Source organism: Plasmodium fragile, assembly GCF_000956335.1.
Source record: "Plasmodium fragile strain nilgiri unplaced genomic scaffold supercont1.1, whole genome shotgun sequence".
Classification (NCBI taxonomy): Eukaryota; Apicomplexa; class Aconoidasida; order Haemosporida; family Plasmodiidae; genus Plasmodium; species Plasmodium fragile.
In genome coordinates, this window is record NW_012192581.1 from 630,407 (window position 1) to 646,376 (window position 15,970).

Below are 15,970 nucleotides of genomic sequence, written 5' to 3' on the forward strand. Positions count from 1 at the left end.
TTTTTTTTTTTTTTTTTTTTTTTTTAAATATAGCCATTTTGAATAACTTGTTTTTTTTTTTTTTGCCAAAAATGTGACAGCTGTGCATGTGTATGTGTGTTGTACATTTATTTAATTTATTTTTTTTGTTTACTTGTTTGTCCGCCTATTTGTTCGCTATTTGTTTATTCGTTTACATATTTATTAACTTTTCCATTTTCCCCTTTTCTGCCAAGTACATTTTGCACCTCCACGCGCGCCTCGCCTTTTAATTCCCAAAACAACTGCGAGCAACTCAGTTTTAAAACGACAAAATGGAGTCTTCCGAGGCACAAAGTTTAAAAGTTGTGCAGAGCAGCGCGAATGAACAGAGTGCGTACAAAGACACTCACACCACGACGCTGCCAGAAAAATACAATGAATCTACCAGCAACAACGTAGGAAACACGAATCCACTGGAAGGGTATTACACAGTGCCACAGGACAATAGCAGACCAATAGGTGCTAACAATATTCCCTATATAATTCCTGAGATTAATGAATCCGGGATGACCGTCGACCCAACTGCCATGCAAGCGACTGCCGCGATCAACCAGAGTTTGATGTATCAGAACCATGGCATTCCAGCGGATTATCCTGTAAGTCTTTTTTTTTTTTTAACTTTTCTCTTTGCACATCGGTACAGGCGCATGCATATGCATTTATATATATGTGTAATAACTTAACTAGTTTGTTTTGCTTCTTCTTTACGGCTTATTTCTCTACCCCCCCTTCTGACGTAGTACCAAATGTTTAACGGAGCGAACACAATGTATGGAGGAATTCCCCAGTATTATGGAGGTGTGAATATGCCAATGAACCCTTACTATGACCCATACGGAATTATTAACCCTTTATCGTGTGCACCCCTAAACGCAGAAAAGAACAAAAAGAGGATCAAGAAGTTTTACTGTTGCTGAAAATGTCTCTTGAGGAAAATTATTATTATTATTTTTTTGTCTTCTGTGCAAATAAAACGAGCTGCTGTGATTGCATGGGAATTCAAGTTGTTCGTTTTTTAAAAGTATATGTTGTATCCTTCACAACGTTCTCCCCCGTTCGATGTTGCGCGCTGCGTAATTCTGCGCACATGTGTTCAACTAGGTTTGATAGAAGCATGCAGAGGCACACTTAGCCTTTCGCAGAATTTACGTTAAATTAAAAGAAAAAGAAAGCAGCACAACATGCGTGAGCTTACACATTTGTACACACTTCAGTGTGACCACCCCTTATGTGTAAAGCCCCACAACTGTGCAAGTTATAAAGGAAAGATGTTTCTAACTTGGTACTTTTTTTTTTTTTGTTGTTGTTGCAGTTTAACTTTTGAACCTTTTTTTTTTTTTTTTTTTTTTTTATGATGAACATATTAAATTATTATATTTTTCGTGCTAAACGTTATTTAGACTTTAAGCTTTTGCACAATAATAGCTTACTTGCTAAAGGGCCCAACTCGTGTGCGCACTTCGGTTGGGCATTTTCGTTGTGACATGGGAACGTCTTTTGGGGGCCCCTGCGGTGAGCAGTATTGGGCATATTCCACACCTGTCGTTGCGGCTATTCCAGAAGGGTGCTTAAAAAATGAATACATTGTTCAATTTGACGTGTGGTGTCCTTTTGGACGAATGGTTAACAGAAATGGAAATGCATAAATTTTATTTAAAATGAACTGAAAAAGGACTGTGTGTGAAAGATAGGCCGTTAGGTAGGGGGCGTTATTTTCCAAATTCGCTTATTATATGCTGACGCTTTTTACAATTTTGGAGGAAATGCATTATGGTTCATTTTGTTCGTTGTTGTTAAAATGTATTTTTGCGTAATTGTTTATAGTTGGGGCGACATAAAAGATGTTTTTTTTTTTTTAATCCCCCTATTTGGCTTGTCATGGGTAGGACTAATAGGGCAAGTGCAACTATGCGCATGTTGATGGGAATCAGCTAAGGTTAAGCAAGTGCGGGCATATGTACAGATACATATGTGTCCGTTTTTCCAACGTTCCTGCCCTCTGATGCAAAGAAAAGAAATGTTGATGTGCGCGCGTTGTCGCACTTTCCCGCTGTGTAGAGTATGTTAAAAGATCAGCGCGCACAATTTTTTTTTTTTTTTTTTTTTTCGCATTTTAGACATTGCTCTATTGAATGATTTTCTAGTGTGACGCAAGAATCTTGGCAGAATGGGAAAGTCACATGCAGGTATTCATCAGTTGTTTTAAAGTATTTTCATTTCATCACGCGTGAGTAGGAATAGGCAAACGCCTTTTTTTTTTTTTTTTTTTTTTTTTTTGTAGAGATTACAAAATTGTAATTTATGCGGACATGAAAGTACGTGTCTTTTTTTTTTTTTTTTGGCCAGTTTAATCTGTCATCCCGTTTGCCAAAATTTCATCTTTTTTTTTTTGTGAGGAGAACTCGTTACATACATCAAGTTAATTTCCCTATGTCATTGCTAGACAGTTGGAAATAGGCAAAACGGTAGAGCATACAATGTGAGAAGGAGGGGCAATGTCCTTCTCATGTGCATCCTTCTTGATGGAGCGCAGGGCCACTGAGTTATAGCAACAACCTATATTGGCAATTTTGCCCCTGATTACGGTGTTCACCCAAGTGGAGAAAGCCGCCCCCCACACACGTAAAAAAAGCAACAACATTGGAGCGAACTTTTCCAATTGAACAGAGCAAGAAATGTACAAACAAAAGTCGCTGGATCTGAGAGACATGAACTATGTGTACGAGAATTCATGGGTATGGGTTAACATCAATTCGATAAAAAAAAAAAATGGAAATTTATATAAAGAAATATTTGAATATTACAAAAATAAGAATAGAATATTTTGCTTCTTCAAGGGAAAAGTAAAACGCTTCGTGTCCAGCAGGGACGTAGAAATATGCATCAGCATAGACGACAATTATATTAATTTCAAAAACAACATAAATTATAACATCACAGAAAATGTGAAATATTTATTACCCATTGACACAAATTTTGGGTGTAGTGACAACACAGAATTAATATATTTAAATCCTCCTAATTTGTTAGAAAATATTCGTCAGAGATATAGTAAGGCATATTTAAATGAAGGGACCAGAGATTGTATTTATACTTACATTGGGTACATTTTGTTGTCAGTGAATCCTTACGAGAATTTTAAAATATACGATGAGCGTTACATGAGGAAGATTAAAAATGAGAATAATATGTTTGCTGTTCCTCACCCTTTTTCCATTGCCAACGATGCTTACAACTGTATGGTCAAGGATAAGGTGAGCCAGTCCATTATTATAAGTGGGGAAAGTGGGGCTGGCAAGACGGAGTCTTGCAAGCAGGTGTTGAGGTATCTTACCTACTTGAGCGCTTGCCACTCGAGGGAGGAAGTGGCAGGAGTTGCACACAAATTGGACACATATAACTACTCACGAAAGGGAGCTCCCCCGGGCGGAAGTAACAACCAGGGGGCGGGAAACGGCGACACGGCTGGTCCTCGCGCGAGGGCACCTTCGAAGGAAGACGGAAAGGACAAGTTCAACCCAAATGTTAGGGATGCTTCCAAGAGAGACGACATAGACGGAAGAGGATCCAAAAATGGTTTCGAAAAGTGGGGAAGAGCCGTTCCGTTGAGGGAGGCATGCTTCGTCACGGTTTCCACCGCCGCTTCTACATACACGAGTGCACCGCCCACGAAACCCTCTACTGCCCCCTCCTCTTATGAAGAGAAAATTCAGAACAGCAACCCCCTGTTGGAATCGTTCGGAAATGCTAAGACCATCAAAAATGACAACAGCAGTAGGTTCGGAAAATTGATGAAATTAAATTATGACGAGAATGGCATGTTACGCTCTGCGTCTATTGAGACATATTTGCTTGCAAAGTCGAGGGTGGTTGATGTTCCCCCCATGGAAGGGAATTACCACATTTTTTATTCCTTGTGTGAGAATTCCAAATTGCGTGATGAATTTGATCTATTGCCATGGTACAAGTACAACTATTTGAAGGCCCAAAATGATATGAACAAATCAGGCGACAGTTCCCCCAATGGGATGGAGGATTATCAGGGATATGATGATGTGCAGGGTACTAATGTGGAGGGGAAAGGGAGGAAGAAGAAGAGCAGCAGGAGTAGGCAGAAAAAAGGGGACAAGACGGACGAAACAGATAGGGAGGATGTGGCCTTGGATGTGGTCGACGCTGGAAAGGATGAAGGTAAGAGCAAGAGGAGTAAATTTAAGGGGAAATCAGGAAACGATTCACATGCGAATGATGATAGCGGGAAGACGAACAAATGTTTATACCATTTGGACGCCATTATAAAGTGTTTTCACAGTATAGGGGTGTATGAAGAGGAACAGAAGGAGATTTATAAAACGCTTATTTGCATTTTGCTATTGGGAAATGTCGACTTTGTGGTTAACGAGGAGGAGGAAGGAGGGATGCTCAAAATTAAGAGTGTAGAGGTGTGCGAGAAGTTGGGGGACCTGCTTGAAATTAGCAGTGACCATTGTGGACAGAGCATCTGTGGGAACGGTGGGGCGAACAAGATCGTTGAAATACTAACAATAAAGAAAGTACGCGACACGCAAAAGAACTACACCTACCAGCAAGCCATTTATAACAGGGATGTGATATCAAAGGCCCTGTACCAACTGCTGTTCGAGTACGTGATAATGCGTGTTAATGACTCATTGAGTGCGCGCGAGGAGGAGATGGATGATCAACACGGGGAGAACGCGCACATGGAGGGTATGTCTGCTGAGGAGGAATACGCTGACGGGTACAACGCGGAGTGCGAGGGGGTAGGGGAGAACGTGAAGCGTAGCAGAAGGAAAAGGAGCAGCTATAGCGGAGTTAACACAGCGTACGCAGCACACACCGATCGCGCTGCGCGGAGAAGCGGAAGGAAGACCTACTTCATAGGTATATTAGACATTTACGGATTTGAAAATTTTGCCAAGGAAGGCATGAACTGCTTTGAACAGCTGTGTATCAATTACGCGAACGAAGTTTTACACGCTTTTTTTTTAAAGCAAATAATTCACAATGAACACAAAATACACTATGAAGAAAATTTGTTTCTGGAGAAAATACCTTACCATGATAATAGTAATGTGATCTCTCTTATAGGAGACACTCGTGATGTGAGTATCTACACAATACTGGAAGATTTGTCTTTTCTTTTTTCATCAAATAAATCAAACGAAGAGAGTAATAGAAATTTGTTTTATGAGAAGTTAAGTAAAAATGTCATGAGCTCAGGCAAGTACAAAAATATTGTGAGGAATTACAAAGCGTCGAGGAACTGCTTCATCATTTCGCATTATGCAGGAGAAGTCCTTTACGACTCCCATGACTTTTTTAACAAGAATGTAGACATTCTCACTAACGATATTGAGGACTTTTTATCAAGCTGCAATTCGTTTATCAGGACGAATTTACTTAAAGGGAAGAGATTTGTGTGTGGTAAGAGTAGCACAGAGAGGAATGATGCTAGGGGTAGTGGAAAAATGATGGAGCTGAAAATTCAGGAAGGGGAAAAATCAGGGAGGAGAAAATTATCCGTTAAGGAAATGATATCCCATCATGAGATTGAGTCCAGGGGAGTTCATCCTGTACATGTTCACGGGGATGATCTGTGTCTGAGTGATGAGGAGGAGGAAGGGGGGGATGTAGAGGGGAAGCATCGACTTAGCGTCCGCAATGGGGGGAACTCCAATAACGTTCTTATGCATCACACAGGACGACGAAAGAATAAAGTAAAGTCCATTTTTTCGTCATTCAAAAAACAGCTAGAAATTCTGACGAACAAGTTAGACAAAACGGCTTCTAAATTTATCAGGTGTATAAAACCAAATGAGGAAAAGAAGGCTAAATTTTTTAATAAAAATTTGGTGCTGAATCAGTTAGTAATGAGTGGAATGGTGGATGTCCTGAGTTTGATGAAAAATGGATATCCTTGTAGAGTGCTCTACGATGATGTGTGGATTACCTATAGTCACATTTTGCAAGACGAAATGAAATCCTTCCTTACGCCAAAAATGTTCTGCGAAATTGTACTCAAATTTTTAGACATTCCCTCTAACGAATATACATTTGGCAAAACGAAAGTTTTTTTCCGTTTTGGTGTTTTATCCACCATAAATGAAATATTGAATAAAAATATGGAGAAAAAAAATAAATTTATTGAATGTGTATATAATTTTTGGCTACACAAAAGGAAGCGGACAATGTTGAAATTTGTCTTGTGCGGATGCAGGTTTAAAATGCTAATAAAAAGGATGAGATGTAAACGTTTAATGGAGCATGGACTCTATTATTATAATAATTTTTTGCTACAGAAAAAAATGCAAAGTGTTCGAAAAATCCTTTTTTATTACTTTTATGTGTATAAGCAGAGAATCTACTTCCTTCAATTGAGAACAAGTTCCCTCATCATTCAGAAGCACATTCGGGGATACCTCGCACGGAAAAAATATTTACACTTAAAAAGACAAATTATTTTTATTCAGGATTATTATATATTTCAAGGGTACTTTAAGCAGAGAGTTAGGGCCTGCAATATTATTAGGAAAAATTGGCTCACTTATATCACCAAATCTGACTACCACTATGTCCGAATGAGCATTATAAAAATCCAGAGGGCCTTTCGAAAGTACATGAAGGGGAAATATATAAACTACTGCATGAAGGTCGTTAATGTGAAGAAGCAGCCCAAGCGCACTTACAGTGCGTTCGTGAAGAGTGAGATTGTCCAGGGGAAGAAACTGAAGTTGGGGGTACAGGGGAGGACTCAGATGCAAGTCACAAAAGGGGTGAAGCATGAGAAAGGTCCTGATCGACGAATGGGCAAGCGCCCTTTCCATGAGGAGGACCGAATAGGATCCTTCATCTGTGTGGAGAGGACCAACCGCAGGCACTCGTTCGCGGTAGGTGTTCAGCAGTAGTGTGCACGTGGGCACATACACCTCTTTGTGCATGTGTGAGGATACTTCTTTGCCGTAACTTCTCCACACCCCAACGCTCATGGACCGCTTTTTAAATCGTGCTTCCACCTCTCCCAATTCAGATGGGCCAAAAAATCGACGCCTCCTCGAGCAGAAGAAGCAGCCTCAAAAGAAGAAAAACATGGAGCGCTCGGGACAGTGCCCCAAAGTATGACTGCAACGGACAGAGGTACAGACACGCTGAAGCAAATTATATGGACAGAGTTATTTCGAAACATACCAGAAGCCATATGAACAGAGGGAGTGCCTTGAGGAAGAAGGTCACAGGAAGTTTGACGGAGGAGAAACCATTTATGAGTGTTGGATATGTAGGGGTTAAGGAAAAGGGGCAAATAAATGGACGCAGTAGCCACATTTTAGGTAATGCTAGTGGGGATAAGGGAAGAGGGAGAAACAAGTTTAGGTTCAGTAACATGAGCATATGCGGTGACAACATGCATGCGAAGGGTAACGACCGGGGTGGCAATAAAAGTGGTTCGCTCAGCATGGGTACGTCGCGCAAACAGACACGTTTGCAGCTCTGCAGTGATTTGCGATTGAACTGCTTCACCACTGCGCACCTCCCCCTCAGGCAAAAGCCTCATGAAAAGAAAAACGTACAATCATGCGAGTCTGCAAAACGACTGCGCCTGGAGCTACAAGAGGGAGAAAAATAAAATCTCAAATTTGATGAAAAACACCATATATGATAGATACATCAACAAGTACAAGCAGAATTACATGAACAGACAGAAGGATAAAAAGAAGAAATCGATTTACATAAAAAACAACTATAGCAACATCAGCAACATATACAGTGTTTACCGTCCTTCACGGGAGGAGAAGGTGGTGGCTGAAGAGTATGACTTTGACCGTACGGACGCGGTAATGACTTTCTCCATGTGCAGTGTGAATAAGGGCACTTACGTCGGGAACGTATTCCTATACACAGTGCATGTGTATTGGCTAATGTGCCTGCAAAATTGCTCCTACACAGGGCGTTCACAAAAATGCATACAAAACGAATGACCCCCTTTTTTCCCCTCCCCACTTTAGCTCATCATTCCGGAGGACTTTTACGTGAGCGAGTCAAACATTCCCGATCCAGACATGATGCAGGAAAATGATGTAATCATTTTTTTTATATCTGCATATATCATCACCACGTGTGCACGCAGCATGGGGTGTAGACGCTTTGTACATACATACATACATACAAACAAACAAAAAAAAAAAAAAAAAATTTCATTCTTGAAACCTCTTGCAGGAAAATTACCTTTTGTTGTGTGATTATCTGGACAACAATTTGGATTCGAAGATCCCCCTAATAGAGTTGAGTGCTTTCAAGTGCGCGTGAAGGAAAGGTGGTCGAAGAATTGGTTTTGCGCTTACAAATTAGGGGGAAATTTTGTGATTTTTCGAGTGAGACATTGACATGACACATTTGCGCGACGTACATGCCAGACAAGGTAAGGCTTCACAACTTGACCGTCCTGTTTCGTGTTCCTCGAACTGGTGTTATACGAAATTAAAATTTCGAGGATAATTTTTTTTTTAAAAAAACGTACTCATCCTTGTAAATCAAATGGTTCGATGCCATTCCTTCACGTTGTCTCCGCCTGAGGAAGTCAATAATATTTTTCCTTTTAACTTTACTTGGTACATTTTTAATATTTTTTACCGACATTTCAATATTTTTTAAATGGCCTAATGTTCTCAGAGCCTTTGCATAGTTATCGATTCTCCGTCTTCTTTCTATCGACTCCTTCGTTTTGTAAATGCCCCCTATGTAAAAGCCGTAATTTGGTTTTATCCTTCCACAACTAACCATTTTGGAATTCATTTTGTGGTTCACTTGGATGGGGAAAAGTGTAGCGTGTCTAAATGGGTCATTATTTTTTCCACTTCCAATATGAAGAAATGTTTTTTTTTTTCTTCTGTTGAGCCATTCGTTTGATGTCTCGTTAGGCATATGGGTCACATGTGGATCCTCATCTTCCTGTATTGGGAAGCAATTTCCTTCCGTTGAGACTTCACTTCGCTCATCTGTATAATCCACATTGTGACTCCCTCTTGTGACTTCCTTTCGTGGTACTGCTTTCATCCCAGTGGGGGAAACTTCCCCTTTCTTGATGCACACAGACGGGGTACTGTCCGTTTTGTTCCATTTTTGCATGTAGTCTGATAGCTTGTACTTTATGTTTTTATTTGACACCTCCAGGGTGCTTTTTTTTGGTTCGTTTTTGCTCTGCCTAGGGGAAAGGATAATATCTGTGTCTTCATTTTCGTCCTCTATTGCGGTAAAAAAATGCGTCTCCGATGGGGATGGCTCATCTAATTTTTTATTAAAAAAGGAATCCGTGAAATGTTCCTCCGTTTGGTGAAGAATATACTCTTTGTTCTTCTTATTATGGTGGGCAGTTTCATCTTCACAATTTGTGTTCCGCTTTTTAAAATTTTTCCTTGTTTTATCGTTTATAATAATTTTATTATCCATTGGGTTTGCCACTCCTTCTGATGTGTTAACTGTTTTTACGACATCCTTTTCGACTACTTCATAATTTAAAATTCCATTATGTCTGTTTTTCCCTGAACCGTTCAGGTGATTTTTGTCCAACGTGCAATCATCAAATTTGGTTAAGTGGTCATATAAGGGCAATTTTTTATGTGTAATAAGAGCGCCCTCCTCCCCATTCAAGTCTCCACAAGGGAGGTTCGTTTTCCCTATATTCCTACATGCGGGGATGGAATTTTTGAAATTATCCAGAATGTCCTTTACGTTTTTTTTCCTGGACTCGGAAATAGGATGTGACGAACTGCTTTCCATATGGCTTCCTCCTATATTTCTGCATCCCGTATGGTTGCTAGGAACGTCCCTGGGGTATGCATCAGTGCAAACGTTCGGGTTCATATCCGCACTGATGGCCCTGCCGCCGTTGATCTTACACCTGATCACCGTGCCTATCCCGTTAATGTCCTTCTTAACAAAGGAGATGAACAAATTTTTTTTTATATTTTTCAGTCCCCTAATTTTTAGCAGGTTTATGTTGTTCCTTTTTGTAATTTTTTTCAGTTTCCATTCGTTGAGTTTTTTTTTGAATTTTTCCTGTCTTTGAATTTCTTGTAGTTGTTTGTAATTTTTTTCTATTTCTTTTATTTTTTCAATGTTCTCAAGGATTTTTTTTTTCTTCTTTTCCCTTTTGTTGTATAGTGTGTTTTGTTCTGTTTTGCATGACTGTTCAGGGGGATTTGGTTGGTCCATAAGCGAAGACTTGTATTTACAGCATGGGCGTGTGTTACTTGGGGGTGGCACGCCTTTTCTACTTGGATGGGTTATCCAGGCAGCATTTTGGATGGAGGTATTTTTTGTTGAGCGACCCTTTTCTTCTGTTGCTTTCCTTCCTCTTTCGTACGTTTTGAAGACTTTCCTCCGTTGGTCAATTTCCTTTGCTATGATTTTTTTTTTCCTGGGGCAATTTAATTTGATGCAATTTTCTTCATTTTTGGAAAGAGATTTGCTTAAATGCGACTGAACAATGGAGGGGAAGGAAATTTTCGACTTTTTTCCCTCACTGCATTTGCTTTTGTATGTCTCCTTTTTTTTCTTGCCCGAGCAGTTGTTTGATGTGGAGAGATTACGTATATCGAGGGATCGTCTAATATTTTTTACTAAAGTTAGCGCATTTTTGGTTTTTAAAATTTTGTGAATGTTTTGTAAATACTTGGAATCTTCACAGTCGTTTAGGGAAGAGCAGGTGGACAGGGTGTTCGTTGTAACATTGGACGGGACGCTCTCATTAGATTCTTCCACCAGTTCGTAGTTGTTCACGTTTGGTTGGTTCGTTCCCGTTGGACCTACACCTCCGTCATGTTTCTTGCACGCCCCTTTCGGGCTTTCTCCTTCTCCCGCTTTTTGTATTTTCCCCTTTGCAGCCGTTGCAGTTTTTCCACTACAAGGATTATTCCAGGTATCACGATTGTCCATTAAATTAGGGGGTCGTTTTTCCTTCCCTTGGGGAGACTCCATGGAACATTGGTCCGAGGAGTTCCCCTCCCTTGTTTCTTCACGCTGCTCGTTGAGATGACGTTCTGCTTTGAAGCCACCATTACGTAAAGCATTTTTCATGAGGCCATTTAGCTCATTGTAGAAAAAAATACTTTTTAACGTAACGTAAGCATTTTCCCCAACGGTTGTTTTAATCTTCTTCAAGATGTTATTTTTAATTTTTTTGTTCAAAAAGACTGCATATATCTTTTTGTTTGTCTGAAAATTAGTAATGTCGAAATTGTGGCATATTTTCCTCACACTTATTTCACAGAGAGTTTTGGATTTCACGAGGATGGAAAAGAGGAGCAGATCATATGGACATTTGGAATTAATTAAAATGTTAATTTTGCTAATCATGTAATCCTTGTGGTACTTTTTAAAATTGTTCAATTCGATTAAATATATGTTTAATATTTGTTTAAAGATAAATATTTTCCTGTAGTGAATATTTAAGTGATTTTCTAATTTGTTGTGGATTTTTTTGAGTGTAGATTTTTCTTGCCTGTTCAGGCAATTTTGTTCTGCTTGCTCATTTTGCATGTTTTTTATTTGGACATAGAAATTTTGTATTTCGACTACACTGTTGGATATATAGGTGGAGAATTTTTTTACAAAGAATAAATAACTGCTGATTATTTCGTTGTTAAATTTGAAATGTGAAAAAATGGCATTTTGTGTTTTTATCAAGGTGCAAATGTTGCTGTATATGCTAGTTATGCGTAGGAAGAAATTCATGCAGTTTTGTATGACTGTAACTTTTGCCATTTTTTTTACACTCTTTAAAAATTCCAATTGGGGTGTAAGGTTCTCTATTTCTTGTAATTTGTTTTCTATCATTATGAGAAGCTTTTTTATTTCGTCTGTTATTTTGTTAATTTGGAGTAGCACAATGTTCATGTTTTTTTTCATTTTTAGGAGTGTAAATAGGACTGTGAAATTTTCCACGCTCAGACAGTTGCTGATGATGCGGTGAATGTGTTCCATCTGCTCGCTCAGTGTCAAGCGGCTGCAGTAACCTTGTATGATATCTTCCTTTTGGATAAAGTGAGTGGTTGCTTTGGGGGGGCTACTGGCGAGATCACAGCAATTTTGACCGTCACTTGGGGGGAAACTTCTTGGGGCATTTTTGCCGACATCCGGACCCATATTTGCGCCCGAATTGCTGATTACCCTTTCACTCTCTCTTAAGCCTTTAAACAGTTTGCAGTTCTGTTCCAGTACCTCCAATTCGATACTAAATTGAAGGAGGTGGTTTCCATTTTCTCCAAACAAAAGTAGAGAGACATGCCCGTCCTCCAAAAGGTTCAACTCTATTTCATGCACTGATTGATTCATTTGGGATGAACTCATGTCGCTGCTTGGGTCCTCCAAAATAGCGTTATCAATTATGTTTCCATTTTGAGGGGCGCCGTCAGGGAGTGGATCATGTCCCTGGAAGGTGTCTCCACCCATTCCATTATTTGAGGTGAAGACATGAGTGGAGTTGTTGGCGTTTGTGCCCATACTCTGTTTTCGCCTCAAATGAGTGTGCTCCTTATTACTCCTAGGAGGAGTTGGGCGATCATGTTTTATGGGACTGCCTTGGGGTTGCTCACCATTCGGTGAAGTCTGTGCAATATTTGCCATCCCGTTTGGAGTGAAGCCATTTTGGGCATGTTCCTTCCCTTTAATGGAATTTATTTCCGCTTTGTAATTTTTTTTATCAATATATATCTCATTTGAAATATTCCCCTGGGGGGGTTTTGTGTGTCTATTTTGACTTCCTACGTTACGATTTGTCTGACGGGCAGCACCGCTCTGTTTGTCTTTCCCTTTTTCTGTTATTTGAACGCTCTCCTGAGCGCTCTTAAGGGTGGAAAAAACATTATTTTTCTCCTTTTCTTCTTCCAAATGGTAGGCACTTTCGTATTCCCCACAGGGAGAAATTACATTCTGCGTCACAGAACATTCGTTACAATTATCGCTGTGGCTGTTTGCACGTTTTTTTTTTTTTTCTCCTTTCGTGGTTAAAAGACTCTTCTTATAAAAGCGCAAATACGTGATAGTTTCATTATCCTTCTTATTTTTTTTTGTTCTTCTTATGTGCCTCTTATTGCATGCACTGTTTTGTACACTGCAGTTAGGACTATATGGGAGTTCCACATTAGGGTATGTTTTCATCGTCATTTTGGAGCAATTTTTTTTTTTTTCCCCTTTATCTTTATTTGTATTTTTCTGGTCACATAATGCTACCTTAAGATGGTCCTTCTTTACGGGTAATAATACGACTGGATGTTTATCATTTACATGTTTGTGCAATTTTTTCAGTGCACAAATTTTTTCATCGTTGTGTGTGTCATGCGGCGTGTGTGTGTACAACTCCTGTTCTTTGTCCTGCCCCGATGGCCGAAACTCTTTCGATGCTACTTTTTCTCCTCCTGCTGACGCTTCCAATTGGTGAGAATTCATTTGGCCGCTTCTGTGCAAATTACGCAAATATGTGGCGTGATGGTTATTCGTGTGTTTTTCCTCCTCATGTGTTTTCACAACGTAGGAGTCATCACAAATTGGTTGCTTCTCTTCTTTTACCAGTTGGCATTTTTCACCTTTTGGTTTTGTCTCCCTCGGCAGGGTTTTTTCTTGTCGACCACGATTCAGGTTCATAACCCAATCGTCATTAAGGAGGTTAATTGCGTCGTAGTTCCGTGGGGGGAGTTTCACGCAGGAGGTGCCCTTCCCTGTGGCCTGTGTCTGATTCGCTTGGGAAAAATGGTTCTGCGTGGGGTTGCTGGAGTGGTTGTTAAAAATACTGTTGCAGTTGCTTATGAGGGTTTTTATGGATTCGTCCAGGGACAGGTCCACCTCACAGGGGTCAGCTTCACACGAATCGGCATCACACGAATCGGCATCACACGAATTGGCATCACAGCGGTCAGCGTCACAATAGTCAGCATGCGCCGTTGAAACGCTGCCCACGCAAAATTCCTCTTCCAGAAAATTCTGCTCAAAAAAATCCTCGTTTTCGTTCAGATAAGAATCGACGATGCCACCGGCAGTGGACCATTCTGTCACTGGCGAATGGCCATATGGTTGTTCCCCCAGGGGTGCATCTTTTGCTTGATTCTTCACTGGTTTGTTTTGGATTCTATTTAGAAGTTCATCCCTATGGTCAGAACTCTTGTTCGAACAGAAGTTTTCTTCGTGAGTTAAATTACCCACATTGAAAGTGGCCCCATTTGAGTTTCCTTCCTTTATCAAAGGGGTTAGATGGCCAGTTCCCTCCACTTGGTATGTGTGGGCATTACCCCTTTCTCTCTCTTTTAGCTTTCCTAAAAAGTGCTTGTTTTGGTGAAAATTTTCCTTCTTCCACATGAAGGGAGTTTCATATTTGAACAAAATTTTCATGAATGGGTTGAAAATTCCTTTTGTTTCTTCGCCTTCTTGTATCTTCAGCAGTGCATGAATTTTATTCTTCAATAATCTTCTCCTAAAAAATCTAGCATAATTATCATTAACACTTTTAAAGGTGCAAATATGGATGTTAGAATGATTAAATCGGTACGTTTTTTGTGATAATTTTTGGCCAATTCGGCTCGTGACTGGATTATGCAAATATGTGTCCACAGCTGCAGCCTCCTCCCAGGGTTCCACTGAAGGGCTGTTCTTTTTAGGTGGACAATTTGTGTCCCTCTTTTCGTGTAGCCATTTTTTGTATGGGATGATAAAATGGGTTTTTTCTTTCATAAATGTTTTAACAAGTTTGGCTGCGGGGAGATGATTGCTTAATTTTGAAGGTGAAGAATCCCATTTGTTTTTGTGAATTGCGAGCCCATCAGCTGGTTGATGTTTGCTCTCCTTTTTGTTTTGCTCAAATGGAATTTGAAAAAAATTTGGAGAGTTAATTAGCTGTCTTTTTTGTGTGAAATTTTTATACATTTTAAGTTTTGTTTTTTTTACATGTTCTTGCTGTCCATTTGCGTGGTTCTTTAACCCCCTGCCCAGGAAATGAGAAGTATACCGATCAGTCATGTCGACCTGATCAGCGTGGCTGCCCCACTTTGTTGCGCCTTCCTTTGGCTTCATGTATTCCGCTTTGCGAAATGGATTTGTTGGTTCGTTTTCGTCGTTGTAGTGGTGGTAATCGCGGTAATGGTAATCATGTTGATCATCACCGCTGCTAACGTTAAGACCATTACAACTATTGTTATTATATGCGGAATAGCGCTCGTGTGAGGTCGCTGCGCTTTTCCTTCGCCCCCTGGGAGAGCTCCATTTGGGCGCAAATGGGTGTCTTATCCTGCCTTCGACGACCAAGTCTTCATCACTCTGGTAGTCACTGTGTAGTCTCTTTAAGGTGTCCATTTCGGCAGGGGCGTGAGACCGTGGAAAAAAAAAAAAAAAAGGGTGTGCATATATGTATGTGTACTCGCTATATGTTACTCTCACTTGAATCCTCCATGTAAGTCAACCGTGCGTTTACGTAAAACGCATGTGTATTTGATGAGCCGTTACGTTGATGCCCCTTTCTTATTCATAAGTGTGGAGGAAATTTTTGTCCGATTGGTAAAGAGCCAAAAAAAAAAAAAAAAAAAAAAAACTTTCGCCCAGGCTCAATGGGTAACAACAATGTGGGTACATACAAATCTTGGCGCCACTAAAATGTGCTTCGTGAGTTTTGCACACACATTTTGTTTAAACAAGGGAGAATATGCCATCTCTGCCTGTTCCCAATTTTGTGTTGTAAGAATGCGAAAAATTTTACCCCAATTTTTTTAAATTGCACAATGGGATGTGTTCATACTGAGCAGAGTTAAATGAGGAGCGAAAAAAAAAAAAAAAAAAAAAAAAATTACAACGATTAGTGCAAAGGAACGGTTGATCAATAACACACAAATGTGATTTTTCGTGAGATCGGAAAAGTTCGAAAATGATGGAACAACTCGTAGTGTAAAAATAC

At 39.9% G+C, this 15,970-nt stretch overlaps 3 protein-coding genes across 3 annotated transcripts; 2 read left to right on the plus strand and 1 right to left on the minus strand.

Moving 5' to 3' along the window:
- Positions 1-293: 293 nt before the first annotated feature.
- AK88_00140 (uncharacterized protein) lies at positions 294-938 on the plus strand (the record flags this gene model as incomplete). The annotated part of the gene is made up of 2 exons (XM_012477791.1): positions 294-617; positions 762-938. 2 exons carry the CDS (start codon positions 294-296, stop codon positions 936-938), a joined length of 501 nt encoding a protein of 166 aa, XP_012333214.1.
- A 1,758-nt stretch (positions 939-2,696) lies between these two features.
- On the plus strand, positions 2,697-8,343 carry AK88_00141 (uncharacterized protein; the record flags this gene model as incomplete). Its single annotated transcript, XM_012477792.1, has 5 exons — positions 2,697-6,929; positions 7,070-7,496; positions 7,579-7,871; positions 8,043-8,114; positions 8,254-8,343. The coding sequence occupies 5 exons, from the start codon at positions 2,697-2,699 to the stop codon at positions 8,341-8,343; spliced, it is 5,115 nt and encodes a 1,704-aa protein (XP_012333215.1).
- A 171-nt stretch (positions 8,344-8,514) lies between these two features.
- Positions 8,515-15,375, minus strand: AK88_00142 (uncharacterized protein; the record flags this gene model as incomplete). Its single annotated transcript, XM_012477793.1, has 1 exon — positions 8,515-15,375. One exon carries the CDS (start codon positions 15,373-15,375, stop codon positions 8,515-8,517), a length of 6,861 nt encoding a protein of 2,286 aa, XP_012333216.1.
- Between the last annotated feature and the right edge of the window lie 595 nt (positions 15,376-15,970).